General features: G+C 39.3%; 1 protein-coding gene across 1 annotated transcript; it reads right to left on the bottom strand.

Moving 5' to 3' along the window:
* Positions 1 to 764: 764 nt before the first annotated feature.
* Positions 765 to 26,357, bottom strand: LOC135748562 (guanylate-binding protein 3-like). The gene is made up of 11 exons (XM_065266778.1): positions 26,278 to 26,357; positions 25,178 to 25,359; positions 24,964 to 25,091; positions 20,038 to 20,147; positions 19,699 to 19,910; positions 17,855 to 18,091; positions 16,613 to 16,761; positions 6,079 to 6,210; positions 1,844 to 2,056; positions 1,662 to 1,764; positions 765 to 1,565 (listed from the first exon to the last, which is right to left on the bottom strand). Exons 2-11 carry the CDS (start codon positions 25,353 to 25,355, stop codon positions 1,198 to 1,200), a joined length of 1,830 nt encoding a protein of 609 aa, XP_065122850.1. The 5' UTR covers positions 25,356 to 25,359; positions 26,278 to 26,357; the 3' UTR covers positions 765 to 1,197.
* Positions 26,358 to 27,371: the final 1,014 nt, after the last annotated feature.

Genomic DNA, 27,371 nt, shown 5'->3' with positions numbered 1-27,371 from the left:
TTTGTAAGCTTAGAATTTCTTATCTTTATTTACATTGAACGGGTAAGTCCTAGAAGGCTTCCATGTCGTTTCGCCATATAGAGGGTATGCACGTGACGTCACCTTCGGCCAAAGTGACTGAGTGGGAAAAGACAGAGCAGCAGAATTTGTGTACTGTGTGAAATTAGCAAAAACACGAGGAAAAGGCATTTAAATTGGAAAAAGCTGTTCTGCGATAGACTGTATAACAGATTAACAAGAATTCTGAGCTATTGTTTTACAGACTGACAAAAAACACTGAAAGGAGAAGTAAATGGATCGTCCATGCCAACGTTCACTTACCACAGGTGGGTTGACAAGTTGCTAGGGTCACGTGCAACTAAATGTAATTTTTTCTGATAATTGTCAGTTATACTGACATTTTCGCAGCCGCCGCTAGAACAGCCAGACATTTTGTTGAATGTTTTGCCCCTCAAAGCAGAAGTAAATCAGTAGCCATATGTCAGGTGTGCAAATCTTGGGATAAAAATCCTATAAAAATCCATGAGCCTCGTGTTCTACAAAGGTGGGAAGGTTTAATAGTGTTAGGCAAGATAAACATATATGTCAGGAAAGCAATGTCTGACCATATGCCAATATCCACAGACTGTTGGTTGTTTGGCAAGTTGTTAGGGTCACTGTTAAGGCCATCTAAATTAAATTTAAGCTGAAAATAGTCCGTTTTACTGCCGTTTTTTTGCAGCAGCCGCAATGAGAATCAGCCATTTTGTTTAATGTTTCGCCACTCAACAGGGTGAGTTCCGGGTGGTCAGGTGGAAAAGTGACATCAATGCATACCCTCTATTGAAAAACTATAATAGCAGAGAGGGACAAAAAGCACTAGCCTACCGCAACACGTTTTTGTTCACAACACGTGAACCAGCTGAAACGGACAATGAGATCAGTGAGTACATAACGGCTACCGTAGTTGCAACACGCATTTGGAAAAGCGAGGCGCTAGAGAGCACTATTCGTTTGAATGGAAAATACAGTTTCACCACTAGATGGGGTAAATCCTACTTATAGTCCCTTTAAAAAGTTTATGAAGATAGGGCATATCCAGTGCATGACCTTAAAATTCTAATGATTTCTCGATCCCAGTGAAAATTATTTTTTATCTGAGAAAGTAAGCAAAGTGGAGCAGTGTGGAGTATATTGTTATAAAATACTCACATTAGTTTAACGCCATATAAAGCCCTTGCCAGTGACAAGGTTGGGAACTATGTCAAAGAGATTACCAAAAAATTTCCCTACAACTCCAAAACTATTTTGCTCTTCTTGTAACTTATTCATCTCTTTGCCAAGAAGTTCAGCTTTCTCTTTAAAGCCTTTCTTCAGCAGCTCCTCCTGCTCCTTTAGTTTGCTCTCCAGACCTCTTTTTATCTCATCCTGCTGTTGCTTCATCTCCTTTTTAAACTTCTCCTCTATCTGTATCTTCATTTCCTCCTGGCGCTTTTTCTCTGCCTCCAACAGTAGCTCACTCTCAATACGTTTCTCCTCCTCCTCCTTAAGCTTCTGTTCCATCAGAGTTTTCTTTTCTCTCTCCTCTGGTCACAACAGAAAGAAAAGATAATTAATAAGCAAGTAATTAGTAATGTATATGACACTAAATTTAAAAGAAACATCCATTAATGAAGATTTACCCTGAATTTCTTTCTCCCTTTTAGTCAGTTGTTCATCAGTTTGAAGGATGATGTTTGCCTCAGGTCCTCTCTCATTTATGAACTCATTCAACACAGCTTCAGCCTGCACATAAATCATTTACAACTCAAGAGCACACAGAGATGTATACTCCACAGATACACTTTCAGAGTGAATATCTCACCCTGACTCCTTTGTTTGGTTCACTCTGGTATTTTTCAATGTTGGCGTCTCTGTCTCTACAGTAAGCTGCATATCCTCCACACCGACTGTATTCTCCATTATTCAGTCGTTCACTCATACTAGAAAACAGATCCTTCAGGAGCTCTTTGCATTTCCTTTCTGATGCCATCTTATTCTCCTCCAAAAGGTTTAGATAGTATTTACCTATCTCTTCCTATAAACATACAAACATATAAAAATAGTTGCAAAACACAAATACACACATATTCACCACATATAGTGGTCACTTGGTATTGGTGAGAACTTCACGGCTGACTGTTTAAGGGTTTTTTATAGCTCTGCGTCAGACCTAACTGTAGGCTTCACGTCAGTTTTTATTTATACTTCTCCATCATTGTTTGTGTCGATGTGCGTGTGTACTTGCACATCGCTAGTAGGCAATGTCAAGGGGCATGTAACAGTATCAAGACAAGGCAGAAGAAGCAACAACTTGTTGCACACGTTGTTGGAGAAGCATCAGCAGTGATGGAGGTAAATAGACAGTGACTTTTGTTACAGCTAGAGTTGTTAAATATAGACTCCACTTGGTCCATCTTCATTTTTTATTTCACAAGCGGATTTGCGTATAAGGAAATGTGTTGCAGATTTTTATACTTGAGGGCAAGCACGGCTCCAAGATGGCATAACTGGGGGGGGGGGCATTTTAATCTCCTTGTGGAGATTAAACTATACCTTATTGTGACTGATTCCCATGCGACTTTCACTATTACATCGACTAACAATCTTAATAAGCCTGATAATCATGAATTAACTAATTTATATATTACCTAATCTCAGGCAAATGATTTCAGTGCACAAATGAAAAACAAAAGGCGCAGTGTAATTCAGGTGGCGTTACCTTGATTGATGTTTCAGCCTGCAAGGTTTTAAACATTCGTTCCTTAAATGCAACTCCAGTGATGGGAATAACGGCGTTATAAGTAATTGGCGTTAGTAACTGCGTTATTTTTTTCAGTAACGAGTAATCAAATAAATTACTGTTTCCCCCGTTATAACGCCGTTATCGTTACTGACATTAAAATGCGGCGCGTTACTAAAATTGATCTTACTGTAGTGATTTTCAGCCGCGTATGCTCACTCTCTCAGCCAAACACTGTTTTTCTCTTGTGTGTGTTGTGAGAAACATAACGAATGATGATTGGCTTAATTTCCATCGGTAGCCAACCAGAGGCAGAGTTCACAAAAAGGCCCGCCCACACGCGCAGTCCAAGTCAGAGGAGCGAGCAGCCGTGTTAAAAAGTCTGAGCAACTTGGTCACTTTGTCGCTAGATTTAGCAACTTTCTATCACTTTAGCGACTTTATAGGACAAATCTGGCTATCTTTTCTGGCGTGGTTGGAGACTTTTGTAGACTGACATGAAAATACGCGTCGTTTTGTCTTCTCAACGAGCAGCGGTGCTGCTGCTGACTGTGCCCCATCTCAAAGCACTGACATGCAGCCCGGTCATCGCGCATCAATCACTCCGAAAACACCGGCGACAGGGCGATGGCAAGTACAACAAGCTCAAAGGTAGCGGTCGCAGACACGAAGTATAAAGCACTACTTTTCCATTGTTGAGGTGAAAGGCAAGAATGTTTGTGTAATGTGCAACTTATGCCCATGAAGAAAAAGTCTCTCCACGTCTGTGGCAAGTAATTCTGATCTAATAAAGCACCTCACATCGTCACGTGCTGCCACAAAATTAGTGATTTCTCTTTAGTATCCATTTTATTAATTTAACATATTTAATTTTGTAAGGGGCATTCAAGTTATTTGAAATATTAATTTTTTTTTAAGTAACACAGTAATTACTTTTCCTGGTAATTAATTACTTTTATAATAATGTAACGGAGTTACTAACTCAGTTACTATTTGTGAGAAGTAATTAGTAACTATAACTAATTACTTTTTTAAAGTAACTTTCCTAACACTGTGCAACTCACACGATTTAGTAAGGTCACTGTCACTATTATCATCATAGGAAAAGAAGACACAAAGCGAACTGTGAAAATTTAATCAGACTTTATTAATGAAACTGAATCAGGACTGCTGTCCGGCCTCCAGTCTCCTGCAAAAGCTAAGTAACTGAAATACTTTGAAGCACTGAAATAACTGGAAATAAAGTGCATTCCTTTAAATGGTAAGTTAAATGTTTTTGGCCCTGCTTTTATTTATTATGGGCGGCGTTATTGTGCATAAAAATAAAATTACGATTCTTATAATGCTACGCCGTAGTCTCACATAAATAAAAAGGGAAACTGTTGTTGCTTCGTGAACAGTAATGAGCAATACTTTGAAAAACAGTTAAACAAATTTTGGGAAGGTGATATCTTTGATTGTTTTTATGTACATTTTCTCTGCCCAGCATACAGATGTCTGTTTAGGCATTGATGGGTTCCCTGGTTTGTCACTTTCTGTGCTGTCTATGGTCGTGGATGGCTTTTTGATCTCTCTGTGGCCCGTCTGACTCCGCACCTGCTCTTATCTTTGGATTATTCACTGTTCTGACTGAACTCCCCTAGCCTGACGTTTTCATCCTCAAAATTCTAGTCAGATTGTGATTATGGGGCGCGTTTCAAAAGAAACGGGACAAAAAATGCCTCTGCACTCAATTGGATAGACCTTCAACCAATCAGAGCAACGGAGTGTGTGACGTATGTTAAGCAACACTTACTTGTTGTCAACAGAACTCAACTGCACGCACGCTGGAAGAAGTAGTTTTAAAAATACCGTTATGGTTTGACAGATGCTAGCTAACAGTCAATAGGAAACTCCTAGTGATGAGTGGTCAAGCAATTTACTCACGTCACGTGAATGTATTTTCCCTAAAGTATGACAACAAAAGCACTTAAACACAACACACTGGTAAATACCAGTTCATAAACGGAAATTATCATCTTCCCATAGCACGTGAAGGCAGCATAAGTCTGAAATAGCAAAAGTATATCGACACCTACTATGTTTACAACATTTGATTCATATCACAACATTATGAGTTAGTCTGTCTGTATGACTTATTAAATATCTCATCTACGATGATACCCATTACGTTGGCTTGAAAAACATCAGGCCATGTCCCTTCTTATTCAGCTGCCAGGATTCCGGGCTTCCAAAAAGGCAATTGCCACTAATTATAACCATCTTGTCGTGCACGCCGAGTTGCATCGTCATGATACCCATTTCAGTTGCTTCTTTCCCTTGGTCCTCCATGAGAAAACAGATTCAACACTAGCACTCTTTGGTGACATGGTTGATTACATTACTTTTGATCATCTGTCCATCATTGTATAAGGCCCGCCCTGACAACTGGATTGGTCCGAACAGTTTTTGTTTGAGCATAGTAACGCCTCAACCGTGCAACTCCAGACCGAAATTCCCGTCCTCAAATGTTGTGGGTGGGGCTAATTTCGGCTGGCACCCAGGCTAGGACTCCCCTTATAGCGAACTTGATTAAGTCAAGCTCTTCTCTCTGCTCTGCTGTAGTTGTTAGCCCCAGCCAGCAGCCCTGATGTTGAGTTTCATTAATAAAGTCTGATTTATCATCACAGTTTGCTTTGATGATGATACTGATAGCGCAGTTCGTTGAATTACACTGCACATTCCTGTAGGCATTGTTTTTATTTGTGCGCTGAAGCCATTCGCCTGAGATTAGATAGTTGCAGTAATTGGATAAAATCCAATGTTATACACATTCTTACCGAAATCATTATATTAAAGTATATGACTGAATTTAGCTCTTTAATAACGCTTTAAATTAAGTCTCTTAAGAAAACTGGAGGGGGGCACAAATTCTTTCTGGGGGGCACCCTCCCCTCAGGCAGGACCTGCGCCTTGTGGGCAAAGGGGGGTTCTAGCAGGCCAATCACTTTGCTTGGGGTCCCCGTAGGATTGACTTATTATTTTTGGAGAAGTGCACATCAGGCTACGCCGTGGGGTGTGTGTCTATGCACAGGAGTATGAATTTAACTTTACGTATCTGAGTCCGCACCCACAGCTGAATGCTTACACACCAGACTTCGCACACAAAAGACTGCCTACACACCTGACTACACCTACTGTATATCAAGGGTTCTGAACCTTGTGATTACTTAAAAACCATACATTTTATTTACAGTATATTTAAAAAAAACTGTAAATTCAATAATATATACAGTATACATAGTGTTTGAGTTGAAGAGTTTAAATTTAAAACTCACCTCCAGCTTTTTAAGGTACTCATCATTTTCATCTTTAAATGAACGTTTTGTGAACTCAGATGTTGCCTGACTGCTTACGTTCTGATGCTCTTGGGTAAGATCAGTCACGCTAACTGGAAACTTCATCACCACCTGGAAAACACTTAGACTTTACATGCTGCTTGTGTACTTGTCTTTGGCTCACAACCAGAATTTTCAATTTAATTTTGACACTCTTAACTCAAGCTACTGATTTCATCTTACATTAAATAGATTACATTAATTACATTTATAGTGGTTAATAAAGTCAAATAAAATGTCAAAGAGCTGTAATATCATTGCATTTACAGTTCAGTCTAGTTAAGCAACAACTGAGGCTTAGCTTGACAGTTAGCCTGCCCCGGACCAGGCTAGTTTCCAAGCATAAGTTTCCATAGTAACTGGGGTTGAACTATAGTTCAAGTTTGTTTTATGAAACGAAATCCACCAGCAATAAGCTAGACGTAACAAAATAAGCCTGGCTTATTTTGTAATCGAATTTTATGAAACAGCCCTCTGGTCACACTTCAAATATGACAACAAGACTGCCTGTAAAGACGACTCATTCAGAAATACATGCGAAGGTAAACATACACGCTAAGGTTGTTTTATCAGATAAACCACCGTGTTTTCGCTTAACTTGGAATAACATAGAAACTAAAGGAATACACCTCTGAACTGTATTGATTGTATTGGATTGTCTGAATTAATACTGAGGGCTCTATCTTGCACCCAGCGCAATTGACTTTGTCCGTGACGCATGTATCATTCCTATTTTGCCCCGGCGCACAGCGGGTTTTTCCCGTCACAGAAGCACGTCGGCAAACTAGGGAATGAACTTGCGCTCCCTGGGTGGTTCAGCGCAAAAAAAGAGGCGTGTTCCGGCGCAAACCATCCCTGATGCTATTTTGCAGTTTCAAAAAGCAATTGCGCCACTGACCAGAAAAAAAAAGTTTAAAGTCAGTGGCGCGTTGCGCGTTGTTCATTATGCTATTTTAAGGGCGCATGCTTGACCATAATGTATAGCGTGCACAACGCGCACACAATTTGCTTATCTAATCTACACAGATGCAACAGTTATTTTTGCAAATCATAAATTGTTACACTTAAAAATATTAATACACGAGATAAGGGGAATCATAGTGGTGAGCATTGTGGTGATAGTTTTTATTTATTCTCATGCAAATAACGATTAAAATATTTTCATAACTTTGTTGTGTGGCTGTATTACGTTTATTTTATGTAAATAATAATTAAAATGTTTTCATAAGAAACCTTAATGTATATGAACTTGATTTGTAAGAGTACTTTGGGGTTGGACCTTGCTTGCGTTTCTTGGGTCCGATTTCAAAGCCCCCAAACCCTTTCAGCGGTGAGGGTGGACACAGCGATGTCCTCTGCTGGCGTCTGTGTAGAGGCAGATCCACCTCCCGTTACACGGCGTGCCCGATTTATGCTGGCGCAACGATGGGGATGCCAGCTGATGAGACAATTGTGGCTATTTCCTCTCACGCCTGTTTAACCTACGCTGATTTGGGCGGGTTTCTCCTATCCCCATACAAAACAACTTCTCTGTCTTTGACGTGGGTCTCCTCGGCTGTGAACCGCTCCTGGCGTACGCCTGGTAAATCCGTCATAATAATAGCAACCCGCCATGGAACTTGCGCCCTTGCGTTTAAAGGGAATGTTGGATAGCGTTCTGATTGGTTTATTTGACGTTACGCCCAAACCACACCTATGAATAATGAACCTACTTCAGACAAACCTCTTATTGATTTGCGCCCGGCGCAAGAGTTATTTCTCACGCCGGGAAAATAGCAACAGCGCCCAAGATCCGCCCACAAACTCACTTGCGCGTTGCGCTTCGCACTTGCGTTTCAGATCGTTAAAATAGGGCCCTCAGTATAAATATTCAATGTCCTCAAATTGAATGAAATGTGTACCGTTGCTATTATAGTAGATCTTGTGCTGTTAAATGACTGGACAAAGTGCGTAAGTGCATGTGTGTGTCTCTGTCTGTGTGTCTGCGCGTGTGTGTTTCTGTGTGTGCATGTCATTCCGGGAGAATGCATATCTTTTTCAGGGACCATGTATATTTTTTAGGTAGAGTGGGCCTTGTGCTTATTTTATGTAAGATTATCTTTTGTGAAAAAGCCACAGTCAGTTTTTTTGACATTAAGATTAAAATAAAATATGTGTTGTCTATAACAACCACTAAATCTGTGTCTGTATTGCATATTCAAACCTTAATACCATTCCATAACAGACTAAAAAACTTAAGACTTGACAGAGGGGCTGTTTACACTTGGTATTAAGATGTGTTTTCATCGATCGGATCACAAGTGGACGAGAGAGACACATTGCGTTTACACCTGGTATTTAAATCCGTCTCTTTTGTCCACTTTCGACCGCATCTGTCCTGAATACTGTGAGGGGGTGGTCTGTGAGACGGTGGGCGAGTCTCTCTGCTGTCATTCAAACGCGAGCGGGAGTAATTATGAGTTTATATGGACGCAAACTTATATTATGTCGGAGCCCGCTGCTTGTTTAGCAAGTATACATGCTGCACAGTGTTTTGTACGTTTATTTGTTGGAACTTTCTCTGAATTTTCAGCGCAATTGATGAAATAGGATCGCGCAACTTTCACGCTTTCAAAACGAAACTACGGAGAACACCCGCAGTAGTTTTATCAATGAAAGGCTAAAAATAGCGCTGTTCACCGTATGTTCACGGCAGAAGTCAAAAAAGACGTAAAATTAGTGTTTAATACCTCAGATTAGATAAATGGGCGGAGAGAAGGCGGTCGCGTGTGGCTGCTCGAACGCATTCAACCACATTGCGTTCCGCAACTCCAAAGCGATCCGATCGAAAGTGGTTTCGACTACCTCTGAATGTGGTTGAAAGTGGTCGAAAGTGGACGCGTTCAAAACGTTTTGAACACCGTTTACACCTGGCATTAACGTCGTCCACTTGTGATCCGATCGACGAAAACGCATGTTAATGCCAAGTGTAAACAGCCTCTAAGACTCTTATGATATTAAGGGGCGGTTTCACAGACAGGGATTAGGCTAGTCCTAGACTAAAGTAAATGTAAGAGCTGTCTAAACTGAAAACAACTTGCACTGACATATCTTAAAATACAACAATGCCCTTTGTTTTGCCTTAAAATGCACACAAGTAATGTTTTCAGTAAGACATGTTTGTTCAAACTTGTTATATTTCCTAATTAAACTAAGGACTAGTCCTGGCTTAAACTAATCCCTGTCCGGGAAATCACCCCTTAGTCGACTAAAACTAGACTATGACTAAAAGATTTCAGATGACTAAAATAAGACTAAAATAAATGGTGTGTTATTCAAAAGACTAAGACTAAATCAGAATTTGCTGTCAGAATTAACACTGTTTCTCTCTCTGTTGTAGAGAAATAATACGCAGACTTGCCTGGTTTCCCTTTAAAATAACAAACTTGAAAGCACGTTGACAAAACTGTAGGGTACATCACCTTTAAACGTTAATTGTGCCTGTCAGCACAGTTACATATGTGACCCATTTTGTCTAAATGAGAAAACAATAAGAAGCCTACATTAATCCCTCGTCTAATGATTCGAATACTCTAGTAATTAAACATCTAAAATGATTGTTATTTGTACGTTTTCTGAGAGTGAAATATAACCTAATACTACTCATACATCCACATGTCTGAGTCTTGGTTTAAAAACATGCAGGAATTTGAAAATAAAATGCAGGACTTGCTTGATGTTTAAAGAGTTATTAAGGGAGATAAAGTTCGGGAACTGATTTATGTTAAAAACTTATTAAGATCGACAAACTCGCGCTGACTGACAGATCCAAAATGCAATGCAAGTGCGCGCATTATATACACAGAAAAGTTCAAAAACATCTGTTTTGACAATAATTTACAATAAGCATTACAACAACTTGCTGAACGCTTTTTTATCTATATCCATACAGCGTTTGCGCAACATAACGAATTGTTTAAAAAGAACTTTCTCATTAATCTTCATCTTAATAAATAAATAATCAGATATTCGTTTTCGAATAACAGTATGGTCTATTAAAAATCAGTTTTGACTTAGTTCAAAACCAGCAACATTATTTTAAACAAAAAGGTAATAAGAAAGATTTAATTCAAATGTTTCAGTTGTTATTTGCTTACTTTATTTTTATGTTAATTGTAATTCATGTCATAGTAATCTTCAGTTTAAATTTAGCTTTTAAAATGTTACACTTTCATATTTTTGTCTATTTACTTATTTATTTTATATTCACCTAGATTGACAATAAAGCTTGCTTCGACTAGAAGTAATTAAAAGATCATCTACCGGAGTCACACTAAGTTATTAACGAATAGTTTATTATCAGAGTGCAGCATTTTATTAAGGTTTTTTGGTCTTGTTTAGTTAAATAAACGAAAGAAAAACTAAAAGGGTATTTTTACAGCTGGGTTTAAAGAAGTTTGATATTAGCAGCGTTTTTAAGATTTTAAACTAATTTCAAAACAGCTCGCAAGGGTTGCGCCGAAAATGTCATTCATGTCATTTTATAGATTGCACTCATTCACTTCACACACCCATTATTCGTGCTTTAAGGGGTTTATAATTTAGAGCTGTTCTAGTAAACATGTGATTACGTCTGGCCGAATATTTTCTCTGTTATTCAGATGAATTCGTTATTCATTTTGAAGCTATTATCCGTGCCATAAACCTTCTATAGATGAGACTGAGAAAAGTCATAGTTGGTAGTTTTAACCTATTAAGCACAGAGGCTATTTGGGGGATTTACGTCTGGATTTGGCCTACCCAATTTCAAAAGCTTCCCATACCCACATGCAGAGGTTTATGTCACGGAGTGACTTCAAGAAGCGGAACCTAAAAATGGCGGAAATAGTTCCACCCGGACTATTGTCCATGAAACACCCAGCCAGTTCCGGTAACTCCGGGCAACTGAAATCAAAACAAATCGGCATCAGGTGTGCAGGAAAAATGTGGCGGTCAGTGATTGGGCTTCGGAGAAAGAGGAGGACTATATAACGGGCGTTGGAGAAGCAGAAAGGGGTCGTTTTTCGGGCGGTCCTGTTCCGCAGCTTGCGCTGGGCAGCCGTGGGTACACGGTTAATTGTCAGGACTCTGCCACGAGAGTTTGGTTTTATATTTATATTTTATTGTGATGGCAGAGTTCTGACAGTTTCTTGTTTCATGTGGAGGCCATGCCTTGTTTATTGTGGTATGTGCCTCTGGTGTCTCGTCTCTAGTCCCCGCCCCCTTGTTCTCCCTGTTAATTATTCATTATTAGTTCATCCCGTGCACCTGTGTTACCCTCGTTTAGTTTCCCTATTTAAGCTCCTTTTGTCTCTTGTCTAGTGCTGGATCATTTGTTCATTCGTGCCTTGTTGCTGTTTGCCATGTTGTACTTCAGTTTAGTTTAGTCTTGTTAATCAAGTTGTGTATGTATTTGATATATCATGTTTAATGTTGAGTTTTGCCCCCTCGTGGGCTTTTGTTTTCTTGTCGTGTCAATAAATGTTCTTTGTTCACTCCCTGACATCGCCTGCGCTTGGGTTCTCTTGTTCCCCGTCTCATATCCTGACAGAATGATCCAGCCACAACTGAACCCAGCAGCGATGTCGGGGAAGTCAGCGCGTTCTGCCCATCTGGAGCTGCCGAAGCCAGCGCGTTCAGCGCGGTCGGAGTCCCCGAAGCCAGCGCGTCCAGCGCGACCAGAGCCGCCGAAGTCTGCGCGTTCAGCACGGTCGGAGCCGCCGAGGCCAGCGCGTCCAGCGTGGCCGGAGTTCCCCAAACCGGCAGGTTCAGCGCAGTCGGAGCCGCTCAAAGTCAGCGTGTTTAGCGCAACCGTAGCCGCCCAAGCCAGCATGTCCAGCGCGGCCGGAGCCGCCCAAGCCAGCGCCGTTCAGCGCGGCTGGAGCCGCCCAAGTCAGCGCATTTAGCGCGTCCGGAGCCGCCCAAGCCAGCGCGTCCGGAGCGGTTAGAGCCGCCGAGGCCTGCGCGTTCTGTGCAGCCGGAACTGCCGAAGCTTGCGCAGTTTCCTGTCTACAGACTTTGTTTCATGGACTTTGTCTTGTGTTACCATGGACTCATGTCTGTTTTGTTTAGTTTGGTTTTGTCTTGTATGTTCCCCTGAGGAGCGTCTGGTAGTCGCTCCTTAGGGGGAGGCTACTGTCAGGGCTCTGCCACGAGAGTTTGGTTTTATATTTATGTTTTATTGTGATGGCAGAGTTCTGACAGTCTCTTGTTTAATGTGGAGGCCATGCCTTGTTTATTGTGGCATGTGCCTCTGGTGTCTTGTCTTTAGTCCCCGCCCCCTTGTTCTCCCTGTTAATTATTAATTATTGGTTCATCCCGTGCACCTGTGTTATCCTCGTTAAGTTTCCCTATTTAATCTCCTCTTGTCTCTTGTCTTGTGCTGGATCATTGTGTTAATTCATGTCATGTCAAGCAGTCATTTATGTTTTGCAAATGTTTCATCTTTGTCTAGTTCATCATGTTTAGTCAGTGGTCGTATTTCTTGTTTAATGTTGTGTTGCCCCCTCGTGGGCTTTTGTTTTCAGTTTTCATGTTAATAAATGTTATATGTTCACTCCCCGATATCGTCTGCGCTTGGGTTCTCTGTTCCTTGTCCCTAGTTCCTGACATTAATAGGGGGACGAGTGAACGAAAGCCGCAGCCGTAGCCGCGAGTAAAGCCAATGGCAGAGGAAATATAACCTCCAAAGGAGTCAGAAAGCCACGTTGATCAGGCGTTCGCAGCGGAGAGAGTACGGGGCTGAAGACCCAAGGGTAGTGTGAAGTTTATTCCGGCAAATGCTGTGAGTGAGACGGAGCGATCGGTGTGTTGGGAGAGACGTATCAGCGCGGATATTGCAGCCTGGGCAGAGTCAAAACAGAGGATTGGGCTGAAGAAAACACAGAGCTAAGTGTTAAAGCATTCCTTTTGAAGTATTTCTGTTGACATGTACTATTTACCTTGAAGAGATTGTGTACATTGGAAAGTCACCGGAAACGCATCAAGAAGAGGAAGGAGTGTGTTTAAAGGTTGTGGTCTTGATGTTTTCATATGTTCATCCTCCGCACCGACCCTTTCAACTATCCAGGACTATATCCCAGCCCAAAGTGGTGATTCTGACCCTAATTCACAGTGAGTGTGTGGAGTGCAGTGGGTGAGTCTTTTTGACGTGTGTACACCTGAAGAAGTGTAGTGTTGTGCTGTGCCAGTGTTGTCAGAAATCCCTTCCTAGGCCAAAGAGGAAGTCCTGTATCAGAGGAAGTGAACTGGTGACGGTGGGCGACTGTTGCATATATATATATATATTAGAGGATGACACGGGAGTGGATTTTCACTCCTGTCCCGTCCCACTCCCATAGAAATAAATCTTGTCCCGTCCCACTCCCAGACCAAAGTTTAAAAAATAATCCCATCCCATCCCGCTCCTGGTAAATTGACTCCCACTCCCATCCTGCTCCTGTTTAAACTGACTCCCGCTCCTGTATCGCTCCCATATATTTTTTTCTTCAACTAGTGTTAAGTTCATACAAAGAATTTGATTTAATCTGCTCTCCATCCTGTTTTGGACCAGCTGCTGAGCCGGTTTCTAGATTTTCTCCAGAAAATGGAATACAGCAAATAAAAGAAAAACAATACATAGTTCACTCCATGTCTACAATAGTTTAATAACCCCAAAGTCTGGAGTCCAGAACACAAGAACCAGATGAATAATTGGATTATGGGTGTTTAATTCACAGTTGCAGTATGGGCATAAAACCTTCCATTAATATGCACTTAAGTAGGCCTATCTGTGTTTGTGTGGTTCTGCAACAACAAATAATAAACAAGAATAAAAGCCTTATGAAAGAACATTAATATACATTTGTTTAAATAACCAGCATTAACAGCTGTAATTAAGTTCAAAATATGCAAAAATATACAAGATACCGCGAAATGGTGTCATATGTTCTAAAATGTGACTAGCACATGTATCAGATAACACATAAAGTAAATAACTATATTTGTTAGAATTGTTAACCCTTGTGTGGTGTTCGGGTCTGTGGGACCCGTTTTTAATGTTTACTGAAAGAAAAAATATGCAATTAATTGTTGTTTCAACCTCAGATTCATTGGCCTTGGCTCATTTTCTATGAAGAACATAAAAATAAACAACTTCATTATAACTGTACACTGTACACCCCCCCTACACATTTATATTACATATGTGGTGTTCGGGTCCACTGGACCCGGGGGTAATAAAAGAGTGAAAATTGAATGTGCTATGTAACTTCACTCTGTTTTTTTCCTACCTGGGACTTCCGTGAGTGCATGAGTGTGTTTGTATATATGTCTGTACATATGTGTGATGGATGCATGTCAGAATTTTGTCCTTCTGCTCTTGCTGTAATACAGCAAGGATACAACATGTTATATATCATGCATGAACATTTGTCTGTACCCACTGTCCCAAACACTTTACCTTCTGTCTAACAGGAACCATTCTACATTTTACCATTATCTCCCTTACAAAAAAATCCATAGTTTTATTGTAGTAAAAGAGTAGTAATCATGGTAATTTGGTATATTGATAACCATTTGTAAAACCATGGATTTACCACAAAACCTATGGTGTGTGTGTACCTGGTATTTATCACGTTGTGGGGACCAAATGTCCCACAAAGATGTGTGTGTGCATGAGTGTGTGAGAGAGAGTAAATAATAGAGAAAGTAAAATATTATCCATGTATTTTCATCATTCTAAGTTGTGGCAAATAGCAACACATTGTACTGCAATGTGTGTGGACATACGATGGACACAATTTTTGTGTATAAAATGCAAGAAATGCATACACAACACAACTACACATTAAAAATCTGCTTCTTATGTGTTGTGTTGGCTGTCATGAACAGGTTATGTGTTCAGTGTGGATGATACGGCATCTGTTCAGTTGGGGCCTGTGCTGTGTAAACGGACACAAATGTGTACAATTTCAAAAAGTTCAAAAAAATTAAACATCAACAGTGATAAAAAAACTTTGTTTAATTTATACTTATTTAAGATAAACATGTTTTCCCCCAATATCTAGATAAGAATAAAATTGTATTCTTTTATTTTATATTACCACAAAAACGAATGGCACTTTCGTTTATAAATAGTCCTCTATCAGTGGAAAATGACAAATATTAACCATAAATTCTGTCTATATTACTTGCAATAAGGCTAAAGTAAACATCTGTAAACAATATTACATAAATTTGTATTAATGCATTGGTTTAAGATACTAATAATGCTCTGGGTCCACCAGACCCACAAACATCGTCTAAGTAACAAAAATATGAACACCACACGAGGGTTAAATAACTGTATAAGTATTAGAACTATACAATCTCCAATATAAGGAAACAATACTGAATAAATATGTACAAGATAAACTAACACAAATATAAACTGGGTACCATGACTATTAATGAGAAGATTCGCGCTATCTAACAGCTTCATTTACATTATGAATGATAACTGACAATATAAGATAAAAGACACGGTAATCTTGCTGCTAATTTAAAGACAACTAGAAAAAACTAACTATTCGGCACTGACGCACACAATAAACCACAGAAACTATCCAAACAGCAGGAAATCTCTTCGCAACACAACTCTTGTCACACACTTATCTCTCCGTTTGATCAGAGCCGCTATACTCTTTGCTGCTGTTCCCTTTTCTCATAAGCGCTCAGGCTGCGTTGGAGCGCTTATGCACCAGGGAGACACATTCGTGAAAATTCATGCAACCTTTCTTAAACATGCAAACACACACACAGGCACGCACGCACACAATATATTAACTAAGTTTATTTATAGAAACTGCATATTTGTGTATAAAGTTGGGTATCATAGTTTTATTACGATCCCGGTCCCGTCCACTCCCGCTGACATTTGTTCCTGTCCCGTCCCAATCCCGTGATTAATAGTGATTTTGTTCCCGATCCCACGGGAATCCCGCGGGACCCGTGGGACCCACGGGATTCCCGAAAAAATGTCAGCCTCTAATATATATATGCTTTATATACACCCGACTAGACTCATAACCCCTTCCCCCACCTGGTGGTGGCGTGGCAACTGTATGAAGTAAGAAATTGCTGTGAATATTATGTGGAGTATCGAAGGAGGGAAAGCTTGAATTGGCTGCTGCGTGGAAAAAGCATATGTGCTGTCTTTGTGTATGATTATACGTCTGTTGAGTGCTTTCAGATGCCCGACCCAAGAGCCCAGTGTACCTCACTGTATACTCACCTGTACGCCCAATGCTAAGAGCCCAGCGTATCTCCCTGTATGTTCACCTGTACGCCCAAAGCTAAGAGCCCAGCGTATCTCCCTGTATGTTCACCTGTACGCCCAAAACTAAGAGCCCAGCATATCTCCCTGTATGTTCACCTGTACGCCCAAAGCTAAGAGCCCAGTATGAACAGGTGTATATAATCAGAATGTGTGTCTTACCTCTTTCATCCCACTCTTATAAACCTTTAAAGCTTCTTCAACAGCTGCCTGGTTCTCTTGATTTGCAAGAGCAACCACTGCATTGTCCAGACAGGGCACATTACCACTGCTGATTGTGTCTGCATAAATCTGAGCCAGATCACCAAGCACTGATAACACACACATACATACAAACATTTAAAAATACTTAATGCACTATTGTATTTTTAGCCATTAAGACCATAAGTTGATAAGTTTGGTCAAACAACATTAAAAATGTGATTTATTTAGACAATGGTGATTAAATGCTAAGCTCAGTAAGTTCTGTTAGACTGCTATAGGGTGGTTTCCTATACAGGGTTTATCCTTGTCCTAGACTAAAATGCATGTTTGAGCTTTTTTTAAAAATACCTTGTACTTACATATCATAACATATATCAGTGCCATTGTTTTGTCTCAAGATGCACACCAGTAGAGTTTTTTGTAAAGTTTGTTTGAAAAATGACTTAAAGGAGTAGTGAATCAAAGAATCAAATTTAACTTGATTTTTTGTTATACAAGAGGTCATCGTACTTAAACGAACATACTGCAAGTTTCAGAACTGAAAACGTCCTCATTACACGCAACTATTGTTTTTGGCACCAAGCCCAGATGTTATGTTGTAGAGATTTTAAACACCACCTTCAAAGTCGAATGGCAATGGCAACTTTTATTGTCCGCATGTAGGGAAGTAACACATGTGGGGGGCCAGGGGCGAAGCAAACGGTATGCAGCGTCTAATCAGCAAACATGCCTTTTAAGATGGCTTGTCATTAATGTGTATCATCTCTAGCACCCAGAAACTTTTGTGGCTCAAATATATATGTGTTCGACTGCTATTTTTACAAATTTACTTCCATGTCTTCAATGCGGCCCGCCCATTAAAACAGAGCATTTCTCGAGCCAGCCTCAAAACCAGTGTACAAAACAGCCTATTACTGATTGCCTTTGATGTTTTCACATGTAAAAACTATGCGAACATCATAAGTAGACCTCAGGCAACAGTATAAAACAATAAAACTAACCGATTCATCGCCCCTTTAAAAGTCATAAAATTAAATGAGGCCTAGTCCTGAATTAATTTAAACCCTGTCCGGGAAAACGCCCTTATAAGTTTAAACAGTGATGTTTTAATTCAGATCATGTTTTTATAATTTTAAAAGCTAACAGTGTCAGTGTCTACTGTACATACTCAATATAGATGTAAAATGTTAAAACACTTACTTTTCCCATTAACTCTGTGACCCCCTTTCAGCGTTTTCACAGCACTCTTCTCAAAGATGTATTCACAGAAATGGCCTGTGGCCTCCAGAAAATCTGGCATAAGGTCCTGCTCTTTTAGGCTCTCTAAATGTTTCATGCTTTTCGGTAAGGTTGGGAATGAGAACACGAAACACTTCCGGGAAGGAAAATACTTCCGGATACATTCACGAGTCTCGTTGTAGTTACTGATTTTGCAATCTGAAAAGGTTTGTGCAGGAAAAAATAAACCCTCATTAAATCAATTGCATTGAAGAATCTATATTGGTTATCTACACCACATACAACAAAAACTGCTGCTTAATATGAACTGTTAGAAAAAAGTGGTCAAAATATGTACTCTGGCTGTCACTAGCTGTATCCTTTTAATAAAGTACAGCTTTGCACCTGATGATTTTATATTAGTATCTCAAAGGTGTATTGGTACCAAATGTATACATTTCTGTACTTAATGGTACCTAGGGAGCCTTTTAAAGGTCATATTTTAAAGGAGTCATATTATAGGGCTAAAAAGCACATTACTTTGTGTATTTGGTTTAATACAATGTGTTTGTGTAGTTTATGGTTAAAAAAATCATTATTTTCCACATACCATACATTTTTTTAGCACCTCTAAGTCCCGCCCATCTGAAACAGGTCGTTTGGTACAAAGCTCATCGTTGTGAGAGCGGGGTGTCAACGGGTGTGAACTGATTGGCCAGCTATCCAGTGCGTTGTGATTGGCCGAATACGTCAGTAACGTAATCGGAAATATGACGCTCCTTGCCAAGTTTTGGAAGATGAGCTCCCAAAACAATAGTGAAAGCCAAGAGATACTATTGTATTTACTACTACCTTATCAATACGAGCCTGAATCTGACCCAGAAAACACGGATGGCTGAGCTAATCAATCAACTTTACCAGCGCGATGTGAGCAGAACGTAACAGATGGTAAGGTAAGGATACTAAAACATAAACCATATTTGCATTTGTAAACGTAGAAAAAACAAACAAGTACTAATCTGCACTTCTCAAATCTCGCGTTTGGATCATCATTAGGAAATGCATTAAAAAACAGGCGGGTCTAAACGTCTTTAAATCGTCAGTGAGGAAATTTATTAAATATGAAAACGTCGGCTACATACAGGATGTCATTGTAGTTGCAAAGTTACAATTGCTCCACTTTTTAGACGAAGCCTTTGTGTACATCCAGCGGTTGTACTCCGCGATGTTTAGAAAGTAATCCTCCTTAAAATGTGCAGCACACAATCGAACATTTGGGCTGTACTGTTCTGAAACAGTGTTGTAAATAAAACCTAACCACTGGTTTCTTAATGTTTACTCTGTTGGAATGCCAACCAAAGTAGTTTTGCAACGAAACACAGCGTCTGCTCGACATGGCGGAAAAAAACAAAACTACAGCGTGATTGAAAGTTACACCCTCTATCTTTGCGTATATATAAGGGCGGTGTTATGAAAATGTTCAAACCAGTATGATGTCTAACTGCATGGGAGTGTTAAACGAGCCGTTTTAGGTGGGCGTGGATGAGGCTTCACGTTTAAAAAGAATATCTCTTTGGATTTGAAACTTTAATTTTTGCAACTTTACAGATCTTTTATGTGCACAGACATCATTTAACACTCTAAAAACAAAGGAAAACATGCAATCTGACAATATGACTCCTTTAAGCATTTTTTCATTTGTTGAAGCATCTCTAATATCCCTCACTGCTGCTGATAGAAGTTTTTTTGATTTTCCTCAAAGCACAGCAGGATTTTGTGAAGTGGAAATATTTTGTGGGTTCAGATTTAAAGAATGAATGAAATACCCTTCTTTAAATTGAGACCAAATTCAAGGTATTCGTCCTCTGTCACTTGCTCTCCAGCAATTTCTAATTCCAGGATAAAATCCCTCACACACCAGACGAATGATGGGAAAAAGCACACAAACTCATAATCCTCTTTCCCTGTCACATCTGCTACTTTTGATGGAGATGATGGGGATTTGATCTTGATTTGCTCAGTGAGTTCAGTAACATATCTGTAACACATTAAGGAATAACTTTTGTGTGTGTGTGTGTGTGTGTGTGTGTGCGCGCTGTGAGACAGACAGAGAGAGAGAGAGATATTGGACAAAGAAGAGGACCATGTAAGATGATAAAGGATACTGGAGCTTTTGCACTGCATCATTATCAATGGTTCCTCTGCTGTTGTACACCAGGGTGCTGCTGAGCAAAACCGCCAGACAGAAAATCCAGCCGTCATTCTTAGAGTCTCCCTGAAACAAAAAGCTCAGTGATTTCAAATTATTTTACCTTTGGTTGAGTTAGTGGCCTAATTAATAAATATTTAAAGTGTTTGTCTAGACTTTTTGTGTTTATCTTTTAGTTAATCTTCTACACCAATGCGCCACTTTTAACATATTCATTAGAAGTTAATCTTTTGATGCCTTACTAGCATACTTACGAGCGAGCGAGACATAAGTGCATCTCTCTTTAAAGTGCGCAGGTTTTATTTCAGCACTACTTTATTTAAAGCGGATGGAGTGCGAGCCTTAACTTAAAAATGACTGTCATTTTTACCCGTCTGTTAAAAAAATTACACTGTAAACATTAATTACTGCTTTAACTTGGCAAATAACCAAGGTATAAGCGGGATAATCCACGGCTAGCCATACATTAAAGGGTTTTAATGCACTTCGCAGAGACAACCACCCTCCGCTACGCGTCGTGTGGTTCTTCGCCTCTACGTCGTGCATTAAAACCCTTTAATTAGCAATGCTGACATCGCGGGCACGCGCGTCGAATTTCTGGGTCGAAGAATCTGTTTCAGCCCACGCAGTACTTTTAAATGTGTGTCATGCAATATCCACTTTTCGCCGCAAGGTTGTAGTATGTTTTTACTAAATACGACAATAAATAGGTCAAGTCCGACCACCGGAAGCGTTTGATATTTATAACTTTCAACTCGGAGGTGTTTTTGATTCACAGCAACTGTTTAAACATTTGTGTCAGTTTTAACCGGGCGGTGTGCTTCCACTAAGCTCTGGTCTCTAATGAAAGGTAGATGGACCCAAATAAATATCTTTTATCTTGGTCCTGAAACATTGTAGTCTGAGTCTATGGTGGAGAAGGTATTTAAATAAACCGCGGAAATTTGGTAGTCACGTATCTATTAATAGACTACAGTGAACGCTCTGTCAGAACGTCCACTGCAGGAATCGTTCTAAAAACCATAGTTACCATGGGTCTGATGCACATTCCAACTAAAGTTTGATGCCCATTCCAACTAAAACAGTAAATGTTTATAATTTATTTTGAAAGTACTAACAAAATTCTACCTTCTGTTAAAATTTCATGCAAATATCTGATAAAATGAGAGAGTTACAAGCAAAAACTTGTGAATAAGCAGCATTTCGGTCACACACATTCCATAGACATCCATATATAACTTTTTCCCCTGATTTCTAATATTAAAAATATCATAACTTTCTCAATACTCAACAGATTTTTACAATCCTTGTTTCTTTGCAAATGGTAATGTCTGCTCTGTCTAGTCATGTGATAAATTTAGAGTTTTGGGGTTTTTGAAAATTTTGTCATCATACCTACTTTAATGCATGGCTAGCCGTGGATTATCCCTTACTTAAAATCAGTGGCGGTTCTACACGGAGGCCAAGGGTGGCCCGTGCCTCTGTAGACATGTCCCTGGCCACCCCTGTGGCCACCCCGTGCTGACCAAATAAAAAAGTATAAATTTATTTTGATTTTACACGCGAGCGCCAAAAGCGGAACTAATGTGACGCAACGTTCTACACGGGCAAATTAGAGCGGCGCACCCAGTCACTGTAGCCGCCTGCGTTTGCTGCGAGTGCTGCCCGGCGAGTGTCTCAATTCGTTCCCAGTCTCCTGATGTTGAGAATTAGTGATGGGTTGTTCGCGAAAGAGCTAAGAGCTGATTCTTTGTAGTGAACGAGCAGAGCCGAATCTTCAGACGCATGCAGGGGAGCCGGCTCTTCTAAGGGAGCCGAGCCAGAAGAGCCGAATCTATGAAAAGAGCAGGGCTGCGTTTCCCGATAACGTTGTCTCTTAGCGCGCCACGAAGACTCTTAAGTTAAACCTTAACTACAGGTATACCTTTTCTAGGCGTGTTTCCCGAACTGTACCTTAGCGGGATTCTTTCTTACGTACGACGTTACCAGGTGCTGTCCATGTTGATGGTGCTGAATAGGTTGATATCGATTGCTCGACAATCAATTATTCACTTTATGTAATAGACTTCGCTGCGTTATGAGATAGCGCTGTTCTTTATTAAATAAACATTTCAGAAATAGTTACATTTATTAGGAATATCTTGTAAAAATATTTCAAACTGCAAACAACTAAATATAAACCTTGTATATTTTATTTTATATCAAACGCGTGCAAAACCCGCAACTTCATGTCCAAAAGTATCATGCATAAACTGCTCCAATGCATCCATTATTCCTTTAATAAAGGATAATTTATATTAGGGGTTCCCAATAAATGCGTTGCACAGAGCAAAGGTGGGTCATGCAAGTCACCTGGGTTGGCTGTGCATTACACTTAAAATATTTTAAAAACAAACTGTTGTTCATTAGATCACGCATTAATTGTGCTTGGACACTGGATGCGCAAGCAGCGCGTTTACAATGCGGATAAAGGTTAATGGACGCATTTCTGGAGGTGCGCCTGTCTGTTTACCTTAAATATAACATAAAAATATATATTATGTGATATATAAATATATATTATGATTGCTTTAGATTTTAGCTTTGATTAGTTTTAATGTGGAAAATTTGTTGACCTTATACAAGCAGTAGCTAATCAAGTGGAGCAGTTTCTTATAAAGAATATGGCATGCAGTTGCCTCAAAGTTAGAAAACATTAAAAAAAACTTCGATGCAAAGTCGACTTAACATCAATGACAATATTATGGAAAATCAACAATTATGATTTCGTGATGAATGTGCTCCCGTGGCATGCAATTTTTACTTGATTTGTTTTATTGCAGCTAAAATAGCCGGTAAAGTAAAGATTTAACGGATATGTAATGCACAAATGAAATGGTAAGATTCGTTGTATTGCTGCCTGCCATAGTTTCACCAACTCCTCCACCCAAAATCTTTTTTTTATATATATAGCCTATATATATAGTTTCTTAAGCCTGTAATAATAGTTCGCAGCTGATGTTTAGTTGGAAAAAAATAATTAAAAATCTAACAACCATCAGTTTAATGATGTCTTATTATGTGAATGTTTTATTCTTTAAATTTAAAAATAATTTAACACGGAGTGTACTTCAACTTTTTTTACAGATATTTAGTTATATAGACTGCAATCTACACAAACTTTTATCACAGTCATGGCCCCTAGTGGAGTCAAGTGGGATAAGGTATAGCTAAGAGTGCTCCAGACCAACCTTCCGAACGAATGACTTACAGACGGGATACGTAACTAAGAACGTTTCGGGAAACACGTATTAACGATAAGGTACAGCTTAAGGTACAACTTAAGAACGACGTAGAGCTAAGAAGGTTTCGGGGAACGCAGCCCTGGACTGCCATCACTAAAATGTAGAGCCGGAGCTTGAGCCGAAAAAGCCGAATCAATGGAAAGAGCCGGACTGCCCATCACTATTGAGAATGTGTATGCAGGTTTGGGCACTGGTAAGGACTCTAGCTGACTTGACATTGGGACACTGTTCACTTGCTCTCCTGTGACGTAGCTGCTTAAGCACGTTGTGATCATTCACAGCTGTTACTCATCAACAACCGGCAAAACCAACATCTCGCTAACTTTTTAAAGTTTACACATTGTAAAAAGCGGTGTAATTATGCTCTTACATATACGTGCATAAAATTGGAGGAATATAATTAAATGTTACATATACAAATGTTTATATTTTAAAATAAATATTATTTTAAATACTGATTAGATTGTGGTCCCTTACTGTCTAGCAATGTGTGTTTAAATGTAAACTAAAACAAACGTTTGTCTTTATAAAAGTTTGCATTTTATAAAGATTATTGAGTAGGCTCGCATGATTTTCGGTTGGGGGGCTTTAGAAAAGAGCCAAGCTCCCCTTTTGCACCTGCACTCACTCTTTTATTAAATAAATATTTATCTGATTGTAAAGTAAAATAAAGTTTACGGGGCAGTTTCCCGGAAAGGGATTAGACTAGTCCTAGACTAAAATTAATGTAAGAGCTGTCCAAACTGAAAACAACTTGCACTGACATATCTTAAAATACATCAGTGCCCTTTGTTTTGCTTCAAAATGCACACAAGTTATGTATTTAGTAAGGCATGTTTGTTAAAACTAGTTATATTTCCTAATTAAACTAAGGCCTAGTCCTGTCTTAAACTAATTCGTTTAACCAGCCCTAAAATCTTTAAATATAATTTCTTGCCAATTTTTTATGTGCCCCTCTGGTAAAACACTGGCCCCTCCTTGCCCCCCTTATTGAAATTTGTCTAGAACCGCCACTGCTTAAAATTATTTTAGAATGCAAAAGTCAAGTTTATTCATATAAAATGTATTTTACCAGCAACAAAATTGTGGCCAGTGAAAATACTAAGTGGCTAGTAACTTTGAAAAACAACTAGCCACTTTAGCTGGTGAGCAAAAAAGTTAGTGTCAAGCCCTTGTGATTTTAAAAATTAACTACAGTTATTTGGCTCAGTGGGTAGCACTGTTGCATCACAGCAAGAAGGTTAGGGCCCTGGCTAGGTCAGGTGGCTTTCTGTGTGGACTTTGCATGTTCTCCCTGTGGGTTTTCTCCGGTTTCCTTCCACAGGCCAAAACCATTCAGGTTAGGTGAAATGGAGATGCCAAACTGCCCCTCCCCCAATGTGTGTATAAATCAACTTGTGTATGGATAAACCAGTACTTGCCAAGAATATAGTCATAGATGCTGGAACGATGTCAAGAATAAACAAACAAACTATATACATTTTTGTAATTGTAGATTAATGTCTTTCAATAACCTCAGCGAGTGATCAGAGATATGAAAAATAGTTTTAGTCCTGTGGACGCTGTGCTGCATTCAATGAAAAAGATGTTCTTCTCACCTTGTCTACATCACCCAGTCCCTCTGTGTCCAGCAGCACCAGAGTCTGTCCTGCTTTAGATGGGTGAGGGATGCACCACATCCAGATACCTTTGGTCTTTGACTCAATTGTGTTGCCAAGAGCAAAGCCTAAGAAATGTAAAAAAAAATTCTCAAACATATTTCACTGTTCTTATTACAATACAGAGAAAGCATTTCTGCAGGTGTTGTCTCACCTGACTGTTGTCCTGCAAGGCGGTTCATAAGGTAAGACTTCCCAGTACGGTAGAGTCCAACTACAGACACCACCACCACCGGCTCATTGATTCCATCCAGAATTTCTTTGGCCTCTTTTCTCACATGAAACTTTCCATTTTGATCACTTTCAATCAAACACACTGGTGCTGACATCATGACTCTGTGCAAAAGAGAAATAAAGAAGATGAAACATACATAGCAATCCAGCACATGCAAACAAACAAAACCAAACAGAATCACATATACAGTAAAGTTCAACAATGTCTTGTACTGGATTTAAAAACAGTGACACACCAAGTCTACAGTTTAATATATCAAACATCAACACTGGGGACAATAGCCAATACAAGGAGTGTAACAAAGCAACATTTGATTATTACAGTAGAAGCGATTTTTTTTATTATGACAGTCTGAAGAATGTTTTAAAAGCATTGACATTCAGTTGTTTTGATACATTCTCAAAAGTATTATTAATGCATTAATGTAAAATAACACTATAGGTAGATTTAGACTGCTTTGCTTAGCCTTTGTGTATATAATTTACATAGAAGCCAATTAAAACAACAGCAAAGTAACCAAAATTAACCAATTAGATCAAGTCAAATGAGTTTATCAGAGCCATCAGACTTGATAATTAAATATAAAGGCAATCAATCCCTTTTTAGTCAGTTCATTTATATGTTCATTAAAGTGTCTAAAACACAAAACTAATTAAAAGCTGAAATATCCATCTTATTTATTTACAATTTAGTTACAATTCCACGGTTATAAATCGAGCGTGCTAATTGTTCTACAGTGAAGTGACAGTAAATAAGAGATAATTTTTCTAAATCTGATAATTAATTTGCTCATATTGAAGCCTGTAAAGCCTTCGGATTTTAGCTGTACTGTAACCCAGGACAAAATGCAATCATATTCCTCTGTAAAATCTGAAGAAAAAAACTGCCGGTACACAAAATTCAATAGACACAATTAAACACACCCTTTGTCTGGTCTGTAAGGCGAGCTCTTCTTGAGAGATGTGAGGATCGGTTTGCATTGTATAAGCAAAAGTTGCAGAAGAAAACAAAAATCTTACCTTTGCTTTCTTTCTATCCTGGATTCTCACAAATCTGAACTGTGAACGAGATCCTGGTGCTGGCGGTCTTAAACAGATGCTTCATGACTCATGAGTAACACCCCTTTTGTATTGCTAGGTGTTTACCGGTGGGTTTTAGTTTTGGTTTCGAATTAGGCCTACGTGGCTTTGCACTGGTCATGCTGTTTGCTTACTCTCCTGTGATTTCCCGGAAAATCTCTCTTTTCCTCTAGCCACTTAGCTTATCTGACATCAATGACGAGCCCATTCGCAATGCAGGGGCGAAAATTTCATCAAAATGTTGGGGGGGACAATAAACGTAACATTTTTCAAGAAATTTTTTTGAAGGGGACACCAATAATACAGCCAAAATGTTCTCTAAAATGTACATCACTTAATATTAAATTCTTGTTTATTAAACTTATAAAATCAAAATCACATTTGTTATCATGCTAATACTGCACTAAATACTAAATCACAGTGAAAGCGTTAAAATCTAAATCCGCACCTGGACTAGTCTAATCTACAAGACTAAAGTTAAGTTAACTGTTAACACGTTCTGTATGCGTACACTCTATGGGGGTGAGTGAGAGATATACCACGGTATTAAACAAGCTAGGAAAACGCTAAGACTGTATAACGGGTCAACGCTATAACGTTAATTGCTAACATGGCAGACTACATCGGTGACAAAAGTACATTGGTACACAAGTACACAATCATAAGCAGGCATGAAAACGGGTCAGGGGTGAAAAAGGTGAGAAGGGTGCTTGAGGGGCGATGTGGCCTCTGTAAACATTTGACTGTAACCGAAACAGTTTAATTAAATGGGTTGATAAATGTGGAAAGCTGTAACAAGTAGAATTCCCTTACTATTTTACATCTGCAATAATTTTATTTTGCCATAATCTGACCATCAGTCGCAAGGCCACACAATTTTAAGTTGGCCTTGGAATGGGGTGGACCTACATGAAAATGACTTAATTTTACAATATAGCCTAGTACTGGTTTTTACAACTTTGCATCTACTTATTAACTATCAAGCTTTAGAGAATTAGTAGAATGTTTGCTTAATATCTACTAACACTTTATTG

The sequence above is a fragment of the Paramisgurnus dabryanus genome, chromosome 6, assembly GCF_030506205.2.
Source record: "Paramisgurnus dabryanus chromosome 6, PD_genome_1.1, whole genome shotgun sequence".
NCBI classification, from domain to species: domain Eukaryota; kingdom Metazoa; phylum Chordata; class Actinopteri; order Cypriniformes; family Cobitidae; genus Paramisgurnus; species Paramisgurnus dabryanus.
This window is presented reverse-complemented; position numbering and strand designations above follow the sequence as displayed.